The sequence below is a fragment of the Ceratina calcarata genome, unplaced genomic scaffold (assembly GCF_001652005.2).
Source record: "Ceratina calcarata isolate Rehan_Ccalc_2016 unplaced genomic scaffold, ASM165200v1 scaffold71, whole genome shotgun sequence".
Taxonomy (NCBI): domain Eukaryota; kingdom Metazoa; phylum Arthropoda; class Insecta; order Hymenoptera; family Apidae; genus Ceratina; species Ceratina calcarata.
The window spans coordinates 243,578-262,486 of NW_017178369.1; the positions used below are offsets into that span (position 1 = coordinate 243,578).

The 18,909-nt window shown below is 47.5% G+C and overlaps 3 protein-coding genes across 25 annotated transcripts in view; 1 reads left to right on the plus strand and 2 right to left on the minus strand.

Annotated features, from left to right (window-relative positions):
• The window catches only part of LOC108630202 (xanthine dehydrogenase/oxidase-like), an 8,058-nt gene extending 7,369 nt beyond the window's left edge, over positions 1 to 689 (minus strand). Inside the window, exon 1 of the mRNA XM_018033326.2 lies at positions 599 to 689. Coding sequence (XP_017888815.1) covers positions 599 to 633 — 35 coding nt within the window. The 5' untranslated portion in view covers positions 634 to 689. The remainder of the gene's footprint in view (positions 1 to 598) is intronic.
• The window catches only part of LOC113464979 (uncharacterized), a 35,750-nt gene extending 20,881 nt beyond the window's left edge, over positions 1 to 14,869 (plus strand). For all 3 annotated transcript variants that reach the window (XR_003389822.1, XM_026817930.1, XM_026817929.1), the window contains exons 2-3: positions 1,503 to 1,605; positions 14,713 to 14,869. Coding sequence is in view for 2 of the 3 variants with exons in the window: in XM_026817930.1 (XP_026673731.1) it covers positions 1,503 to 1,605; positions 14,713 to 14,850 (241 nt within the window). In the remaining variant the exon portion in view is untranslated. The remainder of the gene's footprint in view (positions 1 to 1,502; positions 1,606 to 14,712) is intronic.
• On the minus strand, positions 3,460 to 18,538 carry lap (phosphatidylinositol-binding clathrin assembly protein lap). Of its 21 annotated transcripts, none has more exons than XM_018033334.2 (19): positions 18,005 to 18,538; positions 13,855 to 13,997; positions 12,552 to 12,627; positions 11,929 to 11,943; positions 11,432 to 11,534; positions 11,158 to 11,366; positions 10,992 to 11,098; positions 10,878 to 10,919; positions 10,691 to 10,785; positions 9,124 to 9,244; positions 8,910 to 9,041; positions 8,700 to 8,832; positions 8,477 to 8,563; positions 7,214 to 7,888; positions 6,394 to 6,577; positions 6,212 to 6,320; positions 5,655 to 5,717; positions 4,857 to 5,108; positions 3,460 to 4,402 (listed from the first exon to the last, which is right to left on the minus strand). In XM_018033334.2, the coding sequence occupies exons 1-18, from the start codon at positions 18,132 to 18,134 to the stop codon at positions 4,866 to 4,868; spliced, it is 2,667 nt and encodes an 888-aa protein (XP_017888823.1). In that variant the 5' UTR covers positions 18,135 to 18,538; the 3' UTR covers positions 3,460 to 4,402; positions 4,857 to 4,865. The 21 variants fall into 21 exon arrangements, with proteins under 21 accessions (XP_017888823.1, XP_017888822.1, XP_017888819.1 ...); XM_018033333.2 differs by having other exon boundaries at positions 8,477 to 8,521; positions 8,706 to 8,832; positions 9,124 to 9,292; positions 18,005 to 18,537; XM_018033330.2 differs by having other exon boundaries at positions 8,706 to 8,832; positions 9,124 to 9,292; positions 18,005 to 18,537.
• Positions 18,539 to 18,909: the final 371 nt, after the last annotated feature.

Below are 18,909 nucleotides of genomic sequence, written 5' to 3' on the forward strand. Positions count from 1 at the left end.
GAGTTCACCATTTCAACGGTGGAACGGTCGGATTTTGTCAGTAACCATAAAATGCCGAATAATCGTACTTAACTCGTTAAATATCAAAGTTAGAAGAAAAACAACTTTTATTTAATGCATTTTTGTGCCTACAACTTCTGTATAAAAAACTTTTCGTCAGCGTCAATACTTAATTGGATATTTCCTTCTACACTTTTTAGCACGTAGCTATTTATTATTAGCATTATTCTTCCGACGTCTGATTTCTTTTTAATTATAGGAAATGCGTTTATCTAAAGTACATAAACTTTTGGGATTGACTGTATAGCCAATACATCCTTAAAGCATGATCGACTGGATGGCTCGCGAGGATCGGCTTTCACTGTCGTGGAAGACGTATTGGATTCGCTGTTCATCTTGTTTCCACCGAAACGGTTTATTCGGCTTTCCCTTTTCTGAACTCGGGCGATGAACTATCTACCTTATCGTTTGAAAAAATACTTGTAGGAAGTTCCTTATCAAAAGATTTTTCTATGAAGCTAAATACGCACTACGAATGCCTCGCGAAACCCTCCTAGCTCGAAAGAACGACGTATCGGGTGTATTTGAAATGACTTACTCGACGCGGTGCTGCATCTTCTGGACGCGCTCCATGTTTCGTATTCAATTAATTAAATCGAGGAACCGAGCGTGTTCGATAAGAAATGCGACAGAACGTAGGTAGCTGGCCATTTTATACGAAACTACAGCAATTATTCGTGTCGAAGCTGATGAGTGTCGTCCAATATCGCCCTCGCAGTAGTGCATTCTCCCACTACCTGTACCAAGGTTTATTGTGCATATGGTGGTTATCTTGTAATCGTCCATGTCCGCTCTCTTTCTTACTCATATGTTTAATAATAATAAATATTCACCATTATCACCGTCTTCAGTGGTGGCTTATATACGAAGTACATAGTTGCGGTTGTGCCATGAATAATGGTACCTTTTTCAAAACGTGAGTTCGTTTATCTACTTATGAGGAAGGATAGACACTTATTGTAATTTCAATAAATACTCTATTAAACGCCATTCATGTGTTACATAATAATCGTTTATAACGTATTCGTAGCGCGTAATGATATTCAGTGACAATTAATTAATACAAATAAATCGTAAATAATAGCGTCTCAACTAATATTATTTGTTTGCTCAGGTGTACATCTTCCGTTTTGCATATTCGTTTTCGCCCACGTGCGAACGTGACTATATACCTATTACGCTTAAAGAGGGACGCGTTCCGACAGAAGTTACAACGGAATAAACGAGATTTATATAATATATGGCATACTACAGAATACTCTCATCGGGTGATTCAGAAAAATGTCTAGTTTGCTACCTCAATCTCTCTCTCTCTCTCTCTCGTTTGCTACCTCAATCTCTCTCTCTCTCGCACGCTGTCACACTCTCTCCCTCTCTCTCTCTCGCGTTACTTTCTCGTTTTAAACAAAATATTTCCGCTAAAGGCTGTCGACTTTACACAGGTTCCTCCAGGGTGACGGGTCTCTCAACGCGTCCGATGCCGATGATCGATTTCCCTCGCGCGATGGAACGAAGCCGAACGTGACGAACAAATCAATGATATGTGTGAGTACAATTTACCTAACTAAGTAAGTGTCTAATCGTTATTTACAATATCGCACAATGGCGAAATTCAGAGAAAAATCCAGCCTCAACTAATTGCGAGTGAAGCTAAATAAACGGCGGCAGCGAACGCGTCAACAGCCCGAAACATTATAGTTATAGCGTTCGCTTTTTCTGTCTCCTTCGCTAGCCCACAGGGGAGAGTTTACACTGATCGCTACTGCCCTAGAATTTCTCGATAAAATATGTTATATATGTATATGTAATATTGTCCTGTTACGCTCGATCACCAGTAAGTTTACGCGAACACCCGCTTACGCAACGATGAGACGCGGTTTCACCCCTTTAGAACGGAAAAAGCTGAAGCTTCGAAAGAATACGTTCGTTCCATCTTGCCCTCGAGCCTGAAGAGGATCACGATGCACGTCGACGTTCGCGCGAAACGAGGCCCCGTCAGTTCGCACGTTAACGAATCTTTCCACCGGGGGGGCGGGAGGTAGGGAGATCGCCCCCTTAAACTTAATGGTGACCAGTTATCGTCTCGCGTGACCCGTTAATTGAACAGTTTATGATCTAGTTCACCTATGGCCGTTACCCCCGGAAAACGCCGACTCCTACGACCGTGTATTGTACAAGAACGCTATAGCTACGTAAGACTTTGAATCAGGGGTGTGCACGAATTCCTCTTGGAACGTCTAATCGATACAGGTATTTCGTGGCAGGTCTTCAATTCTCTCGGGTATGATTTTGTGCATGGTCCAATGTGAAACAAACGTCCGCGCACCCCTGAGACTTTTCGCATTCTCACTCTCATTCTCTCTCTTTCCATAGTCTTCACTCGTATTATCCCTCGCGTTAAAAGTGAACGAACCGCAAACGCCTCGCGTATTTTACAAAAACTGAAACCAGGAGAATCGATACGAAACACAGGATCGTGTGAGGTCTCAGTTAGACCACGGAAGAGTCGTTCTCGCCTCGCTCCTCATCTCTCTAGGCTCTGCCTGTGTTTGCCTCGACGCTCGGCCGCGAAAGAGTGCTCACGGGCGCGACCACGGAGACCACGAAGTGAAACGAGCTTCTTACAGTCTCGTCTTCCTTCGGTTCGAATCTCGTGCAGCCACACGAACCGTGGAAATTAAAGGGGGGTAACATTCGCGGGGGTGGCTGCACGCTGAAAGCGACGATGAAATGAATCCCGAATTAGACCTTCGAACAGGAATTATTGACTATGTTAAATAGTACCATACTGTAATCGTAGATCCGCGTAATTACATTCATCATAATTTATCGTATGAGTATCATAAACCTTAGCTCGTGTACGTAATAGTTCGTTATCTTTCTTTTTTTCTCTCGTTTAATTACCTAATTAAGACAGTACGGAACGGTATAAGGGTCGAGAACATTAGTGAGACCACCTGACACTCCGTTCATTCTCACCCACGCTCGCTTTCACTCGCGCACGCTAAATATTTATATATAATATATCGTGTGTGTGTGTGTGATGATATAATTATCGTGTATATACAAAGTGGGTGCGGGAAGTCGCTTCCTATTTTGAACGTCGCACCTCCTAAAATGTACGAGACACTTCGCATTCGAATAAATAATAAATTCTTCGGCCTTTCGATATATTACAGGAAATCTAAGGTTTTCGTAACGCGAAAGCGACTTCTCGCCCAGCCCGTATATAGCGTTTAATACTTTAACAGAGGATACGTCGTAACTGCTTCAGCGCCCTGAGTCAAAATCAAGAGATATATGCATCCAAAGTAGAATGAAACGAAGAGCGACACGGGTCCGCCGTTATTAGGATTTATGTCATATACATTTATTTGTATATATATATATTTATATATAATAATATCTATTTCCTTGAACGTTGCATCTTTCTCTCTTCCGCGCTGGGGACACGTACGCACCTGCACAAGTGTCGCACGCGCGTGTGCACGTGTATACGCTTGGAGACGGGCAGACACGTTTTAAATGCTATGAATCATCGGCCGAATACATAGAATTCGTTATCGCGACGTAATTACGTTTAGAATTGTCACGACAAAAGACCAACGCGCGGACTCCTCTATCAGAGAGATTTCTCGATTCGCACAACAAATTCTTTAGACTCTCCTGCACCGAAGAGATTCCCATCTTCCGTATCGAAACGTAAAGCTCGGTATGGAACTAGTTTTGGACCACCTGCCGACTCCTTCTCGTCCCGCGTTCATTCATCCTCTCTTACACACACACACGCAGAGACACGCGCACCCTCTCCCTTTATTCGACGTGTTCAGGGAGCGACTAACGTCGATGCATTACTATCACAGTCAACTCGTTCACGTCTCATGGAATTCTAAACGCAATACGACGACCCATAATATTTTTGTTCTTTTCTTAATTTTTTTTTTCTGTAACTCGCTAAGCTCTCTATGATAATAATTTTCTTAGTCGCCTCGTAAGACTGTGTGTTCGTGCGTGATCGTTTTTCTGTGTGTGTGTATGCTACGCGTATTTCGTAAGGCAACCGCTGTTAAACTGAGTAAACTCGTGTATGCGATTATACTCGATCAGCAGTAGAAATATATATATTATATATGTATATTAATGCGGGAATTAATCCAGCGCCGTCGCGTTTCCCGAAGGACGACGCACTCCTCCTCGTTTTCTTCTTCGTGTCGTTCTGCGGGGACGGGCCGGCTCGTTTTGGATGACGTAGAATAACGAGAGCAAGCAGGGCATATTTCCTAGGCATTATTACACGGTATTTACAGTTGGTGCTTCGTCTGCCCGGTTCCGCTCAGACGTCCTGCGAACAAAGTCATTTTGATTCGCAATCGAGATCGTAAGAACAGTACTCAGAGAAACGGGGGGCCGAGTCATTTTTCTAACAGGTACGTGCTGTTTCGATCGAGTGCGAAGTTAACTAGATAACTGGTGCAATTAGTAAATGAACTTGGTGTGAATGTACTTCGATAATCGAAAACTTGTGCGAGTATGTTAGACACGCTCATATCGCGAGTGACTCTGTTCGAAAGCCTGTTAGGAGTATCCGAGAGTCGATTCACACAATCATGCCAATATTAACATATTAATCACGAACATACGAGTACAGTTAATCACTTTACGCGCTCATCGTACGTGGCTCCTTTTCTCATATAAAAAAAAAAAAGAGTAAAATATTCTAACTATGTACATCCTAAACGCGGACATCGAAACACGTCGACTCCCTGTCCTCTCTGTCGACTAGCAAATAGGTATACCTAATCTCTTCACAGGGCACCGAACGGATCGAGTTGGACTTGATTATTTCGTGGCTGCGCGGCAGCCTGAGGCGGCTGCTGCTGCGGCTGCTGTTGCGGTTGCTGTTGGAGATTAGTACCCATCATGGGATTCGCGTTGGGCATCATCATCGGCGCGGCGCCTCCTGCGACCATCATACCGCCGGGACCGCCAGGCATTGTACTCATCATCGGCCTCATACCCTGCATGCCCATCGGCACGCCTTGCATCCCCTAAGCACATCAGAAAGCCGCCTGATGAATTTCTCTTTTACCATTTCGAGTCCAACTCTTCTCTATTTTCGTCTCCGCGTTCCGAACTCCCGGAGCCGATCCTTCCGGCTTTTGAGAACGGATTTTACGTGGATCTTTGGATACGCGTAGGGGCAGATAGAAACGTATATACAGTAGAACAATTCCACGGTATAGGAGAGAATTGGAACACTATTTATTTATAGAAAAACGTTAACCGGCTGTTTCTCATATTAACTCTCTTACTGTTCTCTTTTATACCGTGACAATTCATTGAAACGACAAATTAGGAGCTGGATGGAATCAAACACTCAAGTGCATCATACATACGATTCAATGCGAAGCTGGAACGTGGAACATAGCTAGGGCAATATTAACGGTTCCTTCGATAAAAAACTGAGTGACCCTGTCTTTTGCTCTGTACATCGAGTTAGTGACGACAGAAAGAGAAACAGAGTTATGTACAGCAGACCTTCGAGATCAAGCGACAACGTTTCTTAATACTCTGTTTTACTGAGAACAACTTACCAGTGGCGCGGTATGGGGAGGGAAGCCCAGGGTGGTTGCAGGAAGTTGCGTCATTCCTTGACCCTGTAACAGCAGGTAGCATGCCGTATGCCATGCATGCGTAATACAGCTAAAGTGTATGGAATCGTATACCGACTAATAAACTCTAACGACTCGTTTTGTACTAAATAAGAAAAAAAAAACAACTGGATTCGAACAGAGGGTGGCTCGTTCGTGTTCGATGCGTGGGTGACACGATGCGAGTGTGCGACACGCGTGACGGGAGCTGAGTGCAACGTAATTGAACTTTAAGCGTGCCGACAGCCTGAGATCGTGAACGTGCTACGTCCCCGTCACTGATCTCGCTTATCGATCATACTTGTACGTTTTCTAAACGAGAACAGGAACAAGCGGGACACGGAGATATCACTATATTATAATAAACGATCCGATAAGGATTAAGAATACCATGCGACGGTCGAACGGGACGTAGATAAATCTATCGACTCGTATCGGGAGGGTATTTATCGGGATTGACGACACCGATCGATGCAGGAAGTACGCTGCATCGGACTCACCATTGGGCGATAGCCCGCGCCGGTGGTCGCTGCCATCGGCTGCGGTGTCCATCCCCCTGCCGGGCCGCCGGTCTTGGCGGCGTTCTTAGGCGAGTTCCACTGCATTCCCCTGGAGCAAGCAACAAAAGTTACGACACCGCGACTTTCCCTCCCTCTCCCGTTTCTCAGAAATTTAAGCTTACTTTACTTGTGGCTGTGCACTTTTGTTGATCGTCAGATTTTGGGCCAGGCTGGCGAGGCTGCTGTCGAGATCACCGGTGAGCACCTTGCCGGTAGCCGCCGCGTTCTGTTGTTGTCCTGCTGCTGAAATATTATTATCTCCAGCTACAGCGGTAGGCGTCAGCGTCGTACCGAAACCGTCAAAACCTAAGCAATATCTACGTCAGCCAAAGCCCCGAAAAGCAAAACCCAAGATACGATTCGCGCGTTTTTACAGCACATTCAACGATACACCGATAACAACGCAAGAGAGAAAGAACATGGATCTTAATACGAACGGTAATACTTCTCGAGATTCATCTTCCTGAGTAGAACCCATGCTCTTTCTTAACTACGTAAAATGTACACGTGCGTACAGTACGGACTGTAATCGACTTACTCGCCTCTACGGAAACAAATCTCAGACGTGGAAAAATATAAAAAGTACGGAGAAATATAAATGTACGTAGCAACGAGTGACTCTGTTCGTGACGCTCTTACATGGTCCATTGAACATGGTATGTGTACGGTGCATTGCTTAAAAACTACGGTCCATCGTCTGTGTAGTGAGTCAGAAAAAAGCATGCAAGCTTAGCGGGTCGAACGATTCTAGTGATCGAAAAGAAATTGGCGATGCTGTACCCCAACGCTAATTACAAGATACACGACTCTACGCGAATACCCGATCGATTGTGATTGATACATGAGATCGAGACATGAACCAAGCGGCAGGCTGATTCCTCTCGCGTGCAAGTTAAACACGCATGCAACGAACACGTTCCGTCTATGCATTATTCCCGTCACCTGAGATCGGCTGCTTCGCCGGGGAACCGTACCCCCCCGAAGGAATTGGGACTGGCATACCGCCCATCGGGACCTTAACGCGGGACATCACCGGCATGCCGCCGGCCGTCATTTCGTACATCCCGTAACCCTGTTGCTGTTGCGCTTCTTGCGTTTGCTGTTGCTGAGCGACGGGTGCCGGCCTCGACGGGGACCCGCCCAGTGCCATACGAATGCTGTCGTTTAAATCTTCGAACGCGCTCTTGCTGGGAGCGGCGGTCGTCGCCGGTTGCTGGCCAGATTTACCGGCCGCCGCCGGTGACGATGGTCTCGGCGTACCGTTCGTCGCTGTCGCGGGAGGCGGCGGTCTGGGAGGCGGCGTGGCAGTGGACTTACCGGAGGTCATGGCCGCGGAGGCGGCCGCATCCGGGACGGCAGCCTCCCCACCGGCGACCTCGCCGGTCTTGATCACTGCTGAGTCGCTCCCAAAGAGGTCTGCCTGACCGCTGCCAGCACTGAACAGGTCCCCGGCCTGAGATTGTTGCTGGCCGTCGGCCGTATTCGCGGCACCCTGCTCGAAGAGACCGAAAGCGGCTGCGTTTGATGCCGGTTGTTGCGTTGACTGTTGGGAACCGAGGGATGGGAAGTCGGACATGAATGGGTTCGGTACGGATCCGGCCGTTCCTGGGGCACCAGCTTGCGCAGAAATTAAGGTGCGTCGATTATTAGCGTTATTCCTTGGCTCGGAGGGGATTAACTGGTTATGGTGGGTGGTGCTGCCTTTGCTCTCTCTGTTAACCGTCGTCGTGCCTCCGTTCTAAGTCGCGTGCACGCTAGTTCGTTTGTTCGAAGAGACTAGATGATCGTGTACACGCTCCACGATAAAGTCTTCGATCGGAGACGAGATGTACGAGCGGACCGACGGAACATTCTGTGTACTGAATGGACGAAACTCGAATCAGCTTTATCTTCTTCCATAAAACGACAAGTCTCGCTCGTACACCTCGTTTCACGTATCGTTCCGAACTTTATCGTCGCGCGTGGCTCGTGCATCGGTGGTAAGAAGCGTGGGTTCGTCGAAGCACGCGTGCTTCTTACCACGGTCTAACTAACTTGGTAAGATGCATAAGTATATGATACAAAGTCGAAGCGAGAGATCCTTCGCCATAGAGAAAGACGGATATGTACACATACAACGTGACCGTGAACAAGAGTAAGAGAGGAAGAAACAGTGCACGAAGAGAATTAAAAGTGTACGGAATAGAAATGGTATCGAGTGCTCACCGGCTTGCGAGTCTTGATTACCGAACACGGAGGAGAAGCTGTTATCTGTAACAAAGTTATTATTTGCCGGGGGCACTGCCGCAAAACCTACAAACGAAAAAAAACAAAAGTACATCGATGACGGAACGTAAAAGGATGATCGCGAGACGAAATACGATGAACGAAAACGAACGACGAACGATCAGAATGAGAAAACGAAACGAACGAGAACTATATTATTTACCGTTACCGTTAGTCATCCACATATTGCTCTGCGGTTGCGTGGTAACCGGCGCGGCCGCGGGTTGAGCCGCGCCGAACATATCCGCGAAAGGATTGCCCGCTAATTGGAGCAGGTCGTCTGACGCTTTCTGCGGCTAAAACCAACGGAAGACGACTCGTTACGGAACTATCGGGGAAACGATCTCGTCTCGGTCGAGTACTCGTCCGTTACCTGGCCCTCGGCCGTCGCCGCTGCCGTCGACGGTGCACCGAACAGGTCCACGATCGGTTGATTCGCGTTGTTCGTCGGCGAACTGAGGAACGGATTCGTGCTGGGCCCGCCCGACGGTGATTGCACTTTCGCCTGAGAAACGATATACGTATTTATCGAGACGTCGGAGAATCGAATATTTTAAATCGAGGCGAAGAAGGTCTGTCCTGCTGACCTTGTACTGGTTCATGGCAGCCTCTTCTTCCGCGAGCGCCTGCTGCCGCAGCGCCTCATCGATGTGTCCGTTTCCGGCGTGGTCGAGGCGGTTATTACTGGCTGCTGTTCCAAACGCAGTACTGGTGGAAGACAGGGCGGACACTCCCGACTTTACATTCGTTCTATTGCTGCTCTCGGGTAATGATTGGGCGAGAATGGATGCGTGTTCGATGGATTCGGCGGTGGAGTTCACAGTGGAAGAGAGAAATAAAAGGAGGAGAAGCCGTATTTGTTCAGCGTAGAGACAAGTGTGGCCGTAGGAGCGAAAGGGAACGTTGATCATTGAAAACAAAGGAGAAGACAAACAAAAAAACAAAGAAACAGTGTAGTACGTATAAAGGTAATAACGTGTAAAAAATTCAGCTACTCAAGTGCTCTCACACAGACGCCCACGCGCAGCCACGCACTCGCGCGTAATTACGATTCATGCATGAAACGCTAGCTTTCCATCTTTTTGCACTCTCCTCTCTTTCACGCGTTCATTTGTGTACGATCTCTCTCGCCACGCACACGCAAGCATTCAATTACAAACGGTACTACCTAAACGTGTCTTACAATAAAAATTAAACAGAAAAAACGCACGCACTTTCTCGTTTGCTACTGCTACAAATACACACGCTTATGTACAGATCAATCATGTGCAGGAAAATATCACCTAGCTTCTAATTCTTACGTCGTCCGTGATTCGTTAACGTCGAGAGGCAAACAAAAAAAACGAACCGTCACGAACGAGTGATCGTGAACGTCGTTTCAAGAGATACGATAGCACGGAAATCGCGTCAAATTAATTTTCGCTGAAACTCGTTCAAAAAACATATTCCTATATATATGTGTACGTAACCAAGAGGTGGATCGAAAGAAACATACAGATACGTGCAGTAATCAGCGATAAATGTACTTGAAAAAAAAAGAGGAGAGGACTGGCTGCGATAAAACGTAATCTTCCCGACGGCCGAGCTAATCGAGATTTTTGCAGTCCCCGGATGGGAAGGTTTCTAGAAAGACCAATGAGAAGCGACCGATAGGTACCGGCTGTGGCCCGCGGAACAGAAGCGAACGAAGAACGAAATAGAAATGGGAAGAGGATGAGAGGGAAGCGCTTACGCTTGAGAAACGAAAAAAGAAGCACACGTTTCCAAGCAATAGAAAAATGAAACACGCCAACGTTACCTTCTACCCTTTATTCAGAAAAAAATCTTTGCGAGGAGAACAATGATTAACGATTGGATGAAAATGGGATGTTCGTATATTTGCGTATCGTTCATCTCGCGGTAGAATAGTAGCAAAGGAAAAAGTTTGATGGGATTTCGATGCGTAAAATTATTATGCGACTGTGTCTCCTTGATTCGTAATCTTTCTCGTTAGGAATGCACCATTTACTGTCGCAGTTCTTAAATTCTTAGAACGTTTTACCTTTGAATTTCGCTAACGAATCGGAAAATGTTCTATAGGATCAGTAAATTCGATCCCGCTCTGAACGTTAACGCGAGTCTGTTACGCGCCCGTGAGTGTCATAGTCTACGTACCTTGCGGATTGCGTAGGCGTGTTTGCTGCGGAGCCCTTCTTCCCCTCTAACGAAGCGAGATGTTGTTCCAACGCATCCAGTAAACTACTGGGAGCCTGAAAACATCGACGCTCAGAGTCTCGACCAAACGTTTGACATATAAAATTATAAAACTTCACCGCGTTCCACGTTGAAAATGGTTTCTCACCTTCGTCAGATCAGGTATATCTCCTTTATCGATGCCGACGTTCTGTAACAACGTGTACGATCAGTAACGAATAATCGGGGGCTGGCGGAATCTCGAAAATGAACTTTTTTTTACCTCGGCGACTTTCAAAAACTCCCCCACCCGATCCATCCGTATGAGAAACTTTTTGTACAGGTCCAGGGCCTCGCGGCACTGCTTCTTGTTCATGTCGAAGTATTTCTCTGAAACGAGACGAGTCATAGACACGGTGACACAAACACCGGAGTAACGAGCGTAGTACCTAGTAGATTGATGATGCCGTCGTTGTAACAAGCGAACAGTCGTATCAGATCCCGAAAGAGGAGCATGAAGGCCATGTTTATGACGCCGTTCGTGAGATCGTTCGCGGTGCAGTCGAATTCTAGCAGCGCGTCCAGCTGGGACTGCAGGACCGGCAACGTCTTCAACAGTTTCTCGGCGTTCATTGTGCGCAGAGTGCGGTCGTCCTTTCTAAACGGCAACGAGAAAGATCATTTTCACGTCGTGTCGGAATTTGATTCGCGACGGGAACGTACCCCCTCCTCACTTTGCAAAAGTCGAACGCGACGGTCCTGTAGGAAAGCGCCTTCTCGTTCAGATACTTGGCGTACCGCCTGATGAACGGTGACATGTCGTATCCTAGGAAGAGAGAACACCGTAACACGTGCCGCGCACGTTGTCTCGTACGTACGGGGAGGATCGGACAGGAGTTTTTATCGGAAGGGAAGTCGACGCAGGTGATGCGTGCATGCGAGTGCAAGTGCTAGCCTTCCATCGATCGGTTCCGACGCACTTTTTTCGGAACGTGATGCGTAGCGAATGGACCCACGTTCCGAAGGAGGCGCGTCGATTTAATTAGAACCAGAAATCTCGAACGGGTCGTCGAACCACTTTCCACCAACGAGAAAGTGTTCGACGACGAGTTTGATTTTGAACCTTCTGGACTGGCACGTCGACTCGCGGTGTTAAATAAGATTCAGGCGAGGGAGGTATTCGGAAAGAACGTTCAATCAATCAACAGTTATTGACTCACCGATCCGTGCTCCTGCTGGACTCGGATAGATAGAGAATTAGTTCCATGTTAGTAAATCATAGACAGAGGCCAGTTACAGATAGCTGCACAATGTTAGGAAGTTAGCCGGGAATGAGTCGTTATTAAATTTCTAATTCCACGGGGGGAACGGGCGCGCGTAGTACGTGCGTTTACTCGAACGTCGATTTTAATTCGATCCGCGGAACGAATTTCTTTTCTCGCGATAAGCGTCGCAAATGTTGACGGTGCGATTAAAACGTCGACTCGGTAAATTTGACGAGTCGTCGATCGTAAATCTCGTGGCGGTGCTCGCGTGCGTGCTGACATGGAAATCGTTCCTCCTCACCAGAAATTGTTAACGGTGAGAGAGAGAGAGAGAGAGAGACGAAAGCGGACGGCGAGAATAAGACCGATGAATCTCATGCCGCTCCGATAATGGTTCAATTAGATTACGGCCTGTCGCCGTTAATTATACGTGTCGAATTTTTGAATCACCGCGATTTACGAGGGTTCGAGTCAAAGGGAACAAGTGGACATTGACAGGTGGACGACCGGAATCTAATTGAGCCACTCGACGGAGTAGTTAATTCGAGAATATATGTTCTTTCGAACGGGCTGGTCACCTTGCGCGCCGCTTTTATCGAGAAAATTACTGAGCTGAAACGTGCTGTTGCTGGACGCCAGATATTGTGTAAACCTCTGCAACAGAAAGTTCATCCGACTCTCAAACCACCCATGTGTACGTCGTTCCATCGGAACCCCGCGAGTCCTCTCCCTTCGAGGTGGAAAACGAATAGAAAAGCCGGCGACTACCGTGCGGAATATCCGAGGGAATGACCGCGTCGTATGTGCAAAACCGTAAATGTTAGACTCTGGTCACGGAGTCGTGCCGTTCGATCCCGTGCATGTTCGCGCATAGGCGACCGGCAAGGGCGACGACACGTCCCCCCTTCGACTCATTACCGAACCGAAATGAGTCGGACAATCTCTGTACGAACGTAAATAATACTGCGAGCCTTACGAACGGGCACTACTTTACATCGTATTTAATTATCGATTCGTCGAGTGGAATCGAGCGATGATCAATTAAGGATGTATTAGCTATACAGTCAATCCCAAAAATTTATGTACCTTAGAAAAAGGTACTGACGTCCTCTACAAGAAAGATTTTATGTAATTTTCTTCTAATTCGAGTATTTAACAAGTTACACATGATTATTTGGCATTTTATTGATGTTGACAAAATCCGACCATCCCAGCCTCGAATCAGCGAACTTTTCGCAAAAAATTTCGTTTTTCCTTAATAACTCCTAAACTGTTGAATCTACGGGAAAATTGTATAGAACCTTTCTTGTAGAGGATGACGAGATCTACAATTTCTATATAAAAACTTTTCGCTAGCGTCAATACTTTACGAGTTATTGACGAAAAACGAAAAAACAGTTTTTCGCAAATTACTCGTTAACTATTGGCTCTAGGAAAATTTTTTTACATGGAAATTGTAGATCTCGTCGTCCTCTACAAAATGAGCCTAAATACACCCTCCTACGTCCATTCGTTCGGGAGTTATTGACGAAAAACGAAAATTTCGCAAAATCTGAAGGGGTACCCCTTGGAAAAATCTCGGAAAAATCAAAAATTTTTTTTTTGTTGTTTATTATTAGCAATGTTCTTCCGACGTCTGATTTCTTTTTAAAAAATGTGTTTCTAAGGTACATAAACTTTTGGGATTGACTGTATAGCCAATACATCCTTAAGCGAAATCGCGAGCGATCCGGCATCGGTGTCCCATCGTTTTTAAATTGGCATTCGTCGAGACGCGAGAGGAAAGATTCGTCTGATTGCCTTCGAGGAGCCACTCATCGGGAGAGGCACTCGCGCTGGTTCTGGATCCTGTTCTCCATCGCAGATACGACGAGTATTTACCTCGTTGCCGTAACAGAGCATATGGTGCACCGTGATCAGAGCTTTGAAAACGACTGTCCAGTTGGTGTTCTGCGACCGCTCTATCAACAGATTCGCCAGTTGGGGTATCGACACGTTCGGCTCGTTCGTGCACCGCACCAGGTCTGCAACAAATAGATACAAGAATCCGATTACCAATTAAAAACGATTTCATTGTTCCGAGGAACGAAGGGAATCGAAATTCGAAACTAGGGAAAGATCAGTCTTCGCATCGTCCAAGGCGTTTCAAATGCGAGTGGGTATCTGGTGTCTGTAAAAGCAATCGTCGTAACAGTGACTAACGCGATCGATTAAACTGTTATTTTCCATCGTCCGGAGGACATCTATATCCTCTCGCGGTCGAGAAAAATTTGCAATGATCCCTAATTGAAAGTGCAATGCCGCGATCCCTCGATTCTGCGTAGTCGCGCGTACAGCGTCGAAAGGAAAACGCGGAACGCGTTTGATCCACGCGATGATTCACGACTCCCGGCGGCGGTTAGCTTTTTCCGTGGAACGGGGGACCGTCCATTCATCTGGGCTGAAATACCTTTCCCGGAACACGGCGTTCTTCCACCTGGTCGACCTAAAATTAATTCTGCCTTCGCGCGACGACGAGACCTCTGATAGCGCGATCGACATTTCTGAAGCGCCAAACGGTTTCGCAATCAGTCGCTATAAATATCGATCGAACCCACGTGGGCACCCATCGTCTGAAAAATTCATCGACCGAATCTCCTTGAGAAAAAAAAATCGCCTTCGAACTTTTCACGCGACTTTTAATCGCGACGGTACGTCGAATTCGCTCTCCTCCTCAATGGATTCTTTGTTTGTTTTCAGGGAAGAGAGGACCACGATGACCGACCGGCTGCCAAAACGAAGTTCTCGACCTTGTCGCGCTTCCTCTCTTCTAATAATGTACTCTTGAACACGGGCGCAGTAGCCACGTCTCATTCACTAGACCCGTACTATTTATAAAAGTAAACCACGCAGTTGAGCACGCGAATTTCAATTCCTTCATTTACGCTGTTTCGGAGCCACCGAAAACGGTTGTAAATAAACGGAGACGGTGAAGAAGGCGTGAACGATCGATAGAGAGTATTTTTTAACAAATATTACGAGTAAATAAGCGAGCGTCGGGCCATCGGAAGAAAACCGATGAATCGAACAGTAGCTAAGGGAGATAGGAACGCGGAACGTTGTGTATTGTAACGAGAGAACCAAGTCGTTATCAGAATTATCTGAAAGTTGAAGGGGTGTGCGTTGAGATGTTTCTGACGAGTCCAGACGCGGACGGGGGCGTCACCGATAACGCTTTGTGGTAAGACGATAGCCGCAGCAACCGCGGATTATCAAAAATAACGAACTTGCAGTTGCGAAATATCTGACCGTGCCCCGGTCACCCCTAAGAGAATTGAAAATATAAAAAACAGCGATCGATCAGGAATGAAAATGGTACGTCTGATCGTCAAAGTTCTGCCGTTCCGTTTTCAATATCTCCCGTGGAAGGCAGGAACGATTATGCGCGACGGTGGGATTATGTAAGGAAAAACACGAACGCGATCGGGTAATCGACGCGGTCACGGAAAATGGAACGGGCCGAAGGACGTCGATTACGGAGAAAGGGATCCGTGCGAAGAAGCGCAGGAAACGTCGACAACGGAGATCCTCGATTCGCCGTACAATGGCCGAGCAATTATAGACCGTGCGTAATTCGCGAATAAATTGCGCGATCCGTCGCGTGTCGAATCGCAGGTGTTCCGAGTTCCCATAGGAAACCGGCGAATCGCGTAAACGTTCGATCGATGAATCCCGAGCTACGAACGCGGGGGTCCGTCGGGACGACGATCGGGCGTTTATTCTTCATGGTAATTACGAGATTCGATCGACGAGTCACACAGTTGGCAACCAGCGACGACGGGACGGGAGAACGATCAGGTCAGAACGATCGGGAGGTCATCGGCTGGGAATCAAGTGTACAGCCGACGATCGATAGACTGAATCTCGGACGAGAGCTGGTCCGGTCAGTGGGCATGTGCGAAACACGCGTGTCTAGTCTTTGGTTCCCTCGATCCAAGATCCAATACAGCAGCCACCGCCTCTTCCTTTATGTTGCCTTACGAGCTTCGTGGAAAGATCGCAAAGCCTTCCGACCGTGACCTAAAAAAAGGGTCGCGTCTCGCAGCCCTACCGTCTGGCTGTGCTTTCTTATACGCTACAAACGATATCAGTTTCACTCGGAAAGATGCGACAGATAATAGAAATATGTATGAAATCGTATCGTTGCTATCAGTCAGGTGTGATCGTATCATTGAGTCACGGTGATTCATACGAAGCTTCGAAATTCCTTCACGTTTCGAAGGGTCACCGTGTTACGGCGATTGTTTCTCGGGGTGGAACCACTGAGAAGACCTCGTCGAGGATTCGTTTCGTTATCTGAATTAGCAGACCGGAAGACAGGCCGGGAGTCCCGTTTGGCTAAAACGGAAACGCGCTCTTGTTCCTAACGAATCGCGTGCAATTATTAAACTTTCCTTTCATAGAGATCCACAGATTCGATGTAACGCAACGCGCAAGCGTGTCACTCGCGCGTGGGCATGCAATGGAAATTTTAAACGCGAGTCTCGTTCTAAATTTCGATAGACAGCAATGAACTTTCCCTGTGCGACGCGCGAATGTAATTATTGTCAGTCGGTGTCGGGTGGTCAGATCTCTCGTCAACGTTCGGTGCATCGGTTTGTTTGGGATCGGAACGTACCAATTGGAAATGATTCGTGACGACTGCGAGGTGCAAAGACCTGGACAGGCTACAAACTCCGACGGGACCTCGACTTTTAAATTGGAACAGATACGGGTCACAGCACCCACGCATATACCTATGAACCTTGATGTCACATGTAACACATGCGACGACGGAATCGATAATCAGAAGGAACTCGTGCGGTTTCCTACCGTTCAAGTACAAAGTATCTCGTTTTCTTTGCCATCGACGATTACCGAAACTCGAATAACCAGCGAAATTATTGAAAAATATGTGACCGTCGATGCGAAAACATTCCTCGAACCTGTCGCTCTCCTTGACGGTATTTATCCTCGAATTTCAATTCCCCCAACAACAGCAGCGTGACGTAAATTCAAGCAAGGTAAATCAAACGCGATGTACAGTTTTTCCAAACCGTGTTATGTCACTAACGAGGCCCCGACATCGTGGCAACCGTTCATAAACCGATAAATATCGCGGCAGCGAGAAACTACTTTCGCGTGGAACATCTGTTATCATCGAGGATCCGCGGACTCGAAACTTTCACCGTTACCCGACTAGAATTCCCCGTGGGTCGAGTAGCACGCTCGTTTCCGCAAAACGATCAATTAAAACGTTTCGATGCGAAGAATCGTAACAAGTATGATCGTTCGAACAGTCGTTACGATCGACGTCACAGCGAATTCGCGTGGCTGTCGATAACGTTTGACTGGTACAATTAACGTGATCGCCAGTAACGAGCGATATGTAACGGGGCAGGTGCCTTTGCCAACGAGCCGCGCGATGGAATCGATACTTACTCGGCCAGCTCTCTGCCTACGTTTCAACCAAGAGAAACGTCGACTGGCGCTTTGTTTCGCGCGTGCAATGCGAACCCGATACTTGCACGTACATTCGAAAATTTCTGATGACGCACACGGTGCGTGCAGGGAAACAGTGCGACGATGTTTGATCGATTTTTCGATCTCGTACATGGCCAAGTAGGTAGATAGGCCCGTCGAGAACTCGGCAACACTTTCGTTCGCGCGACACCTCGAAATGGAAAGTAGCGTGCACGGTGAGTCGTTAACGGGGAGAATCGTAGAGGTGCGCGACTCGTGCATCGGACGTGACTAACACGGTCGACGTCGACACCCAGCCAGACACTGGCCAGGTTCATGCACCTTGAAAAACCGTTTGATCGCGAGGAGGAATTCGCTCAGCGACGCGTGATTCATCTTCTTCCGGGCTGTCCGACGACGACGGTCGCCCGCGTCCCGTCGGCTGTGGCGAGAGAACGACGGTCCCGTCTCCTCTCGGTCTCCTCGGCGAAACGAGGAATTCCCGGCGTCCGGGAAAGATGAATAAAAGACGAGTCACTGGGGGACTTACACTCGAGATGTTTCTTCTTCGGGCCTATCATCTCCTCGGTGGTGGCTTTGCACACGGCTTTGGCGAGACCCTGCCCGGCGATGCTGTGCTTCGCTGCCAATAGCCTGTCGTTGATCGTCTGTCCCGCCATACTGTCGCTGATCCTCCTGTCACACCGCGACTATTTCCCAGCCTCACGCACCTTTCGAATCGGCGAGTACGCGATCCGTAACCGCGTCACACCCGGGGTCCGTTCTCCGGCTTCGAGGAGAGTGCCACACGCACACCGCCCGCCGGGAACCGCACCTGCGAGACGCACCTGATTCCCGAAACCGACGACGAGGTACGCGAAAAACCACGGGGCCGGTTACCGATTCCGTCTCCTGATCGACCGCGACTTTTCGGTGCCGACCTGTCCTCGAATCGCGATTCCGATCGAGCCGTGGAAGCTCTATCGCGCGCGTGTTAACGGCTCAGCTGGCTCACGGCGACGACAGAAACCTGCCAAAATGGCGACCCGGACCTCCTTCTCCTTCGCCGGACCGATCACTCCTGACAGTCTGCTCCTCCTCTGCGAACACGGCCTACATCTCTGACGTCTGTACTGCGCTAGTCAATACACTGCTCCCCGTTTTAATACCGAACTAAATATCCAAACGATCTATCAGAATTTCCAGCAAATAAGATCTTTCTTTAATCGGAAGATTCGGATTCTGCTTCTCGGTTTCAAGATTGAAAATCCGAATGATGCAACATTTTCCAAATAGTTCACCGTACGAAACCGAACGAATTGGATTCTTCTTCAAATCATAGATGATAAGATTGTTCGTCTATCGAACAGTTTTAATGATAAGCTAATGCAAACGGAATCGTACAATAGTTTTAATTATAATATCGATCGAAATGGGTGTCACCGTGACGAGTTT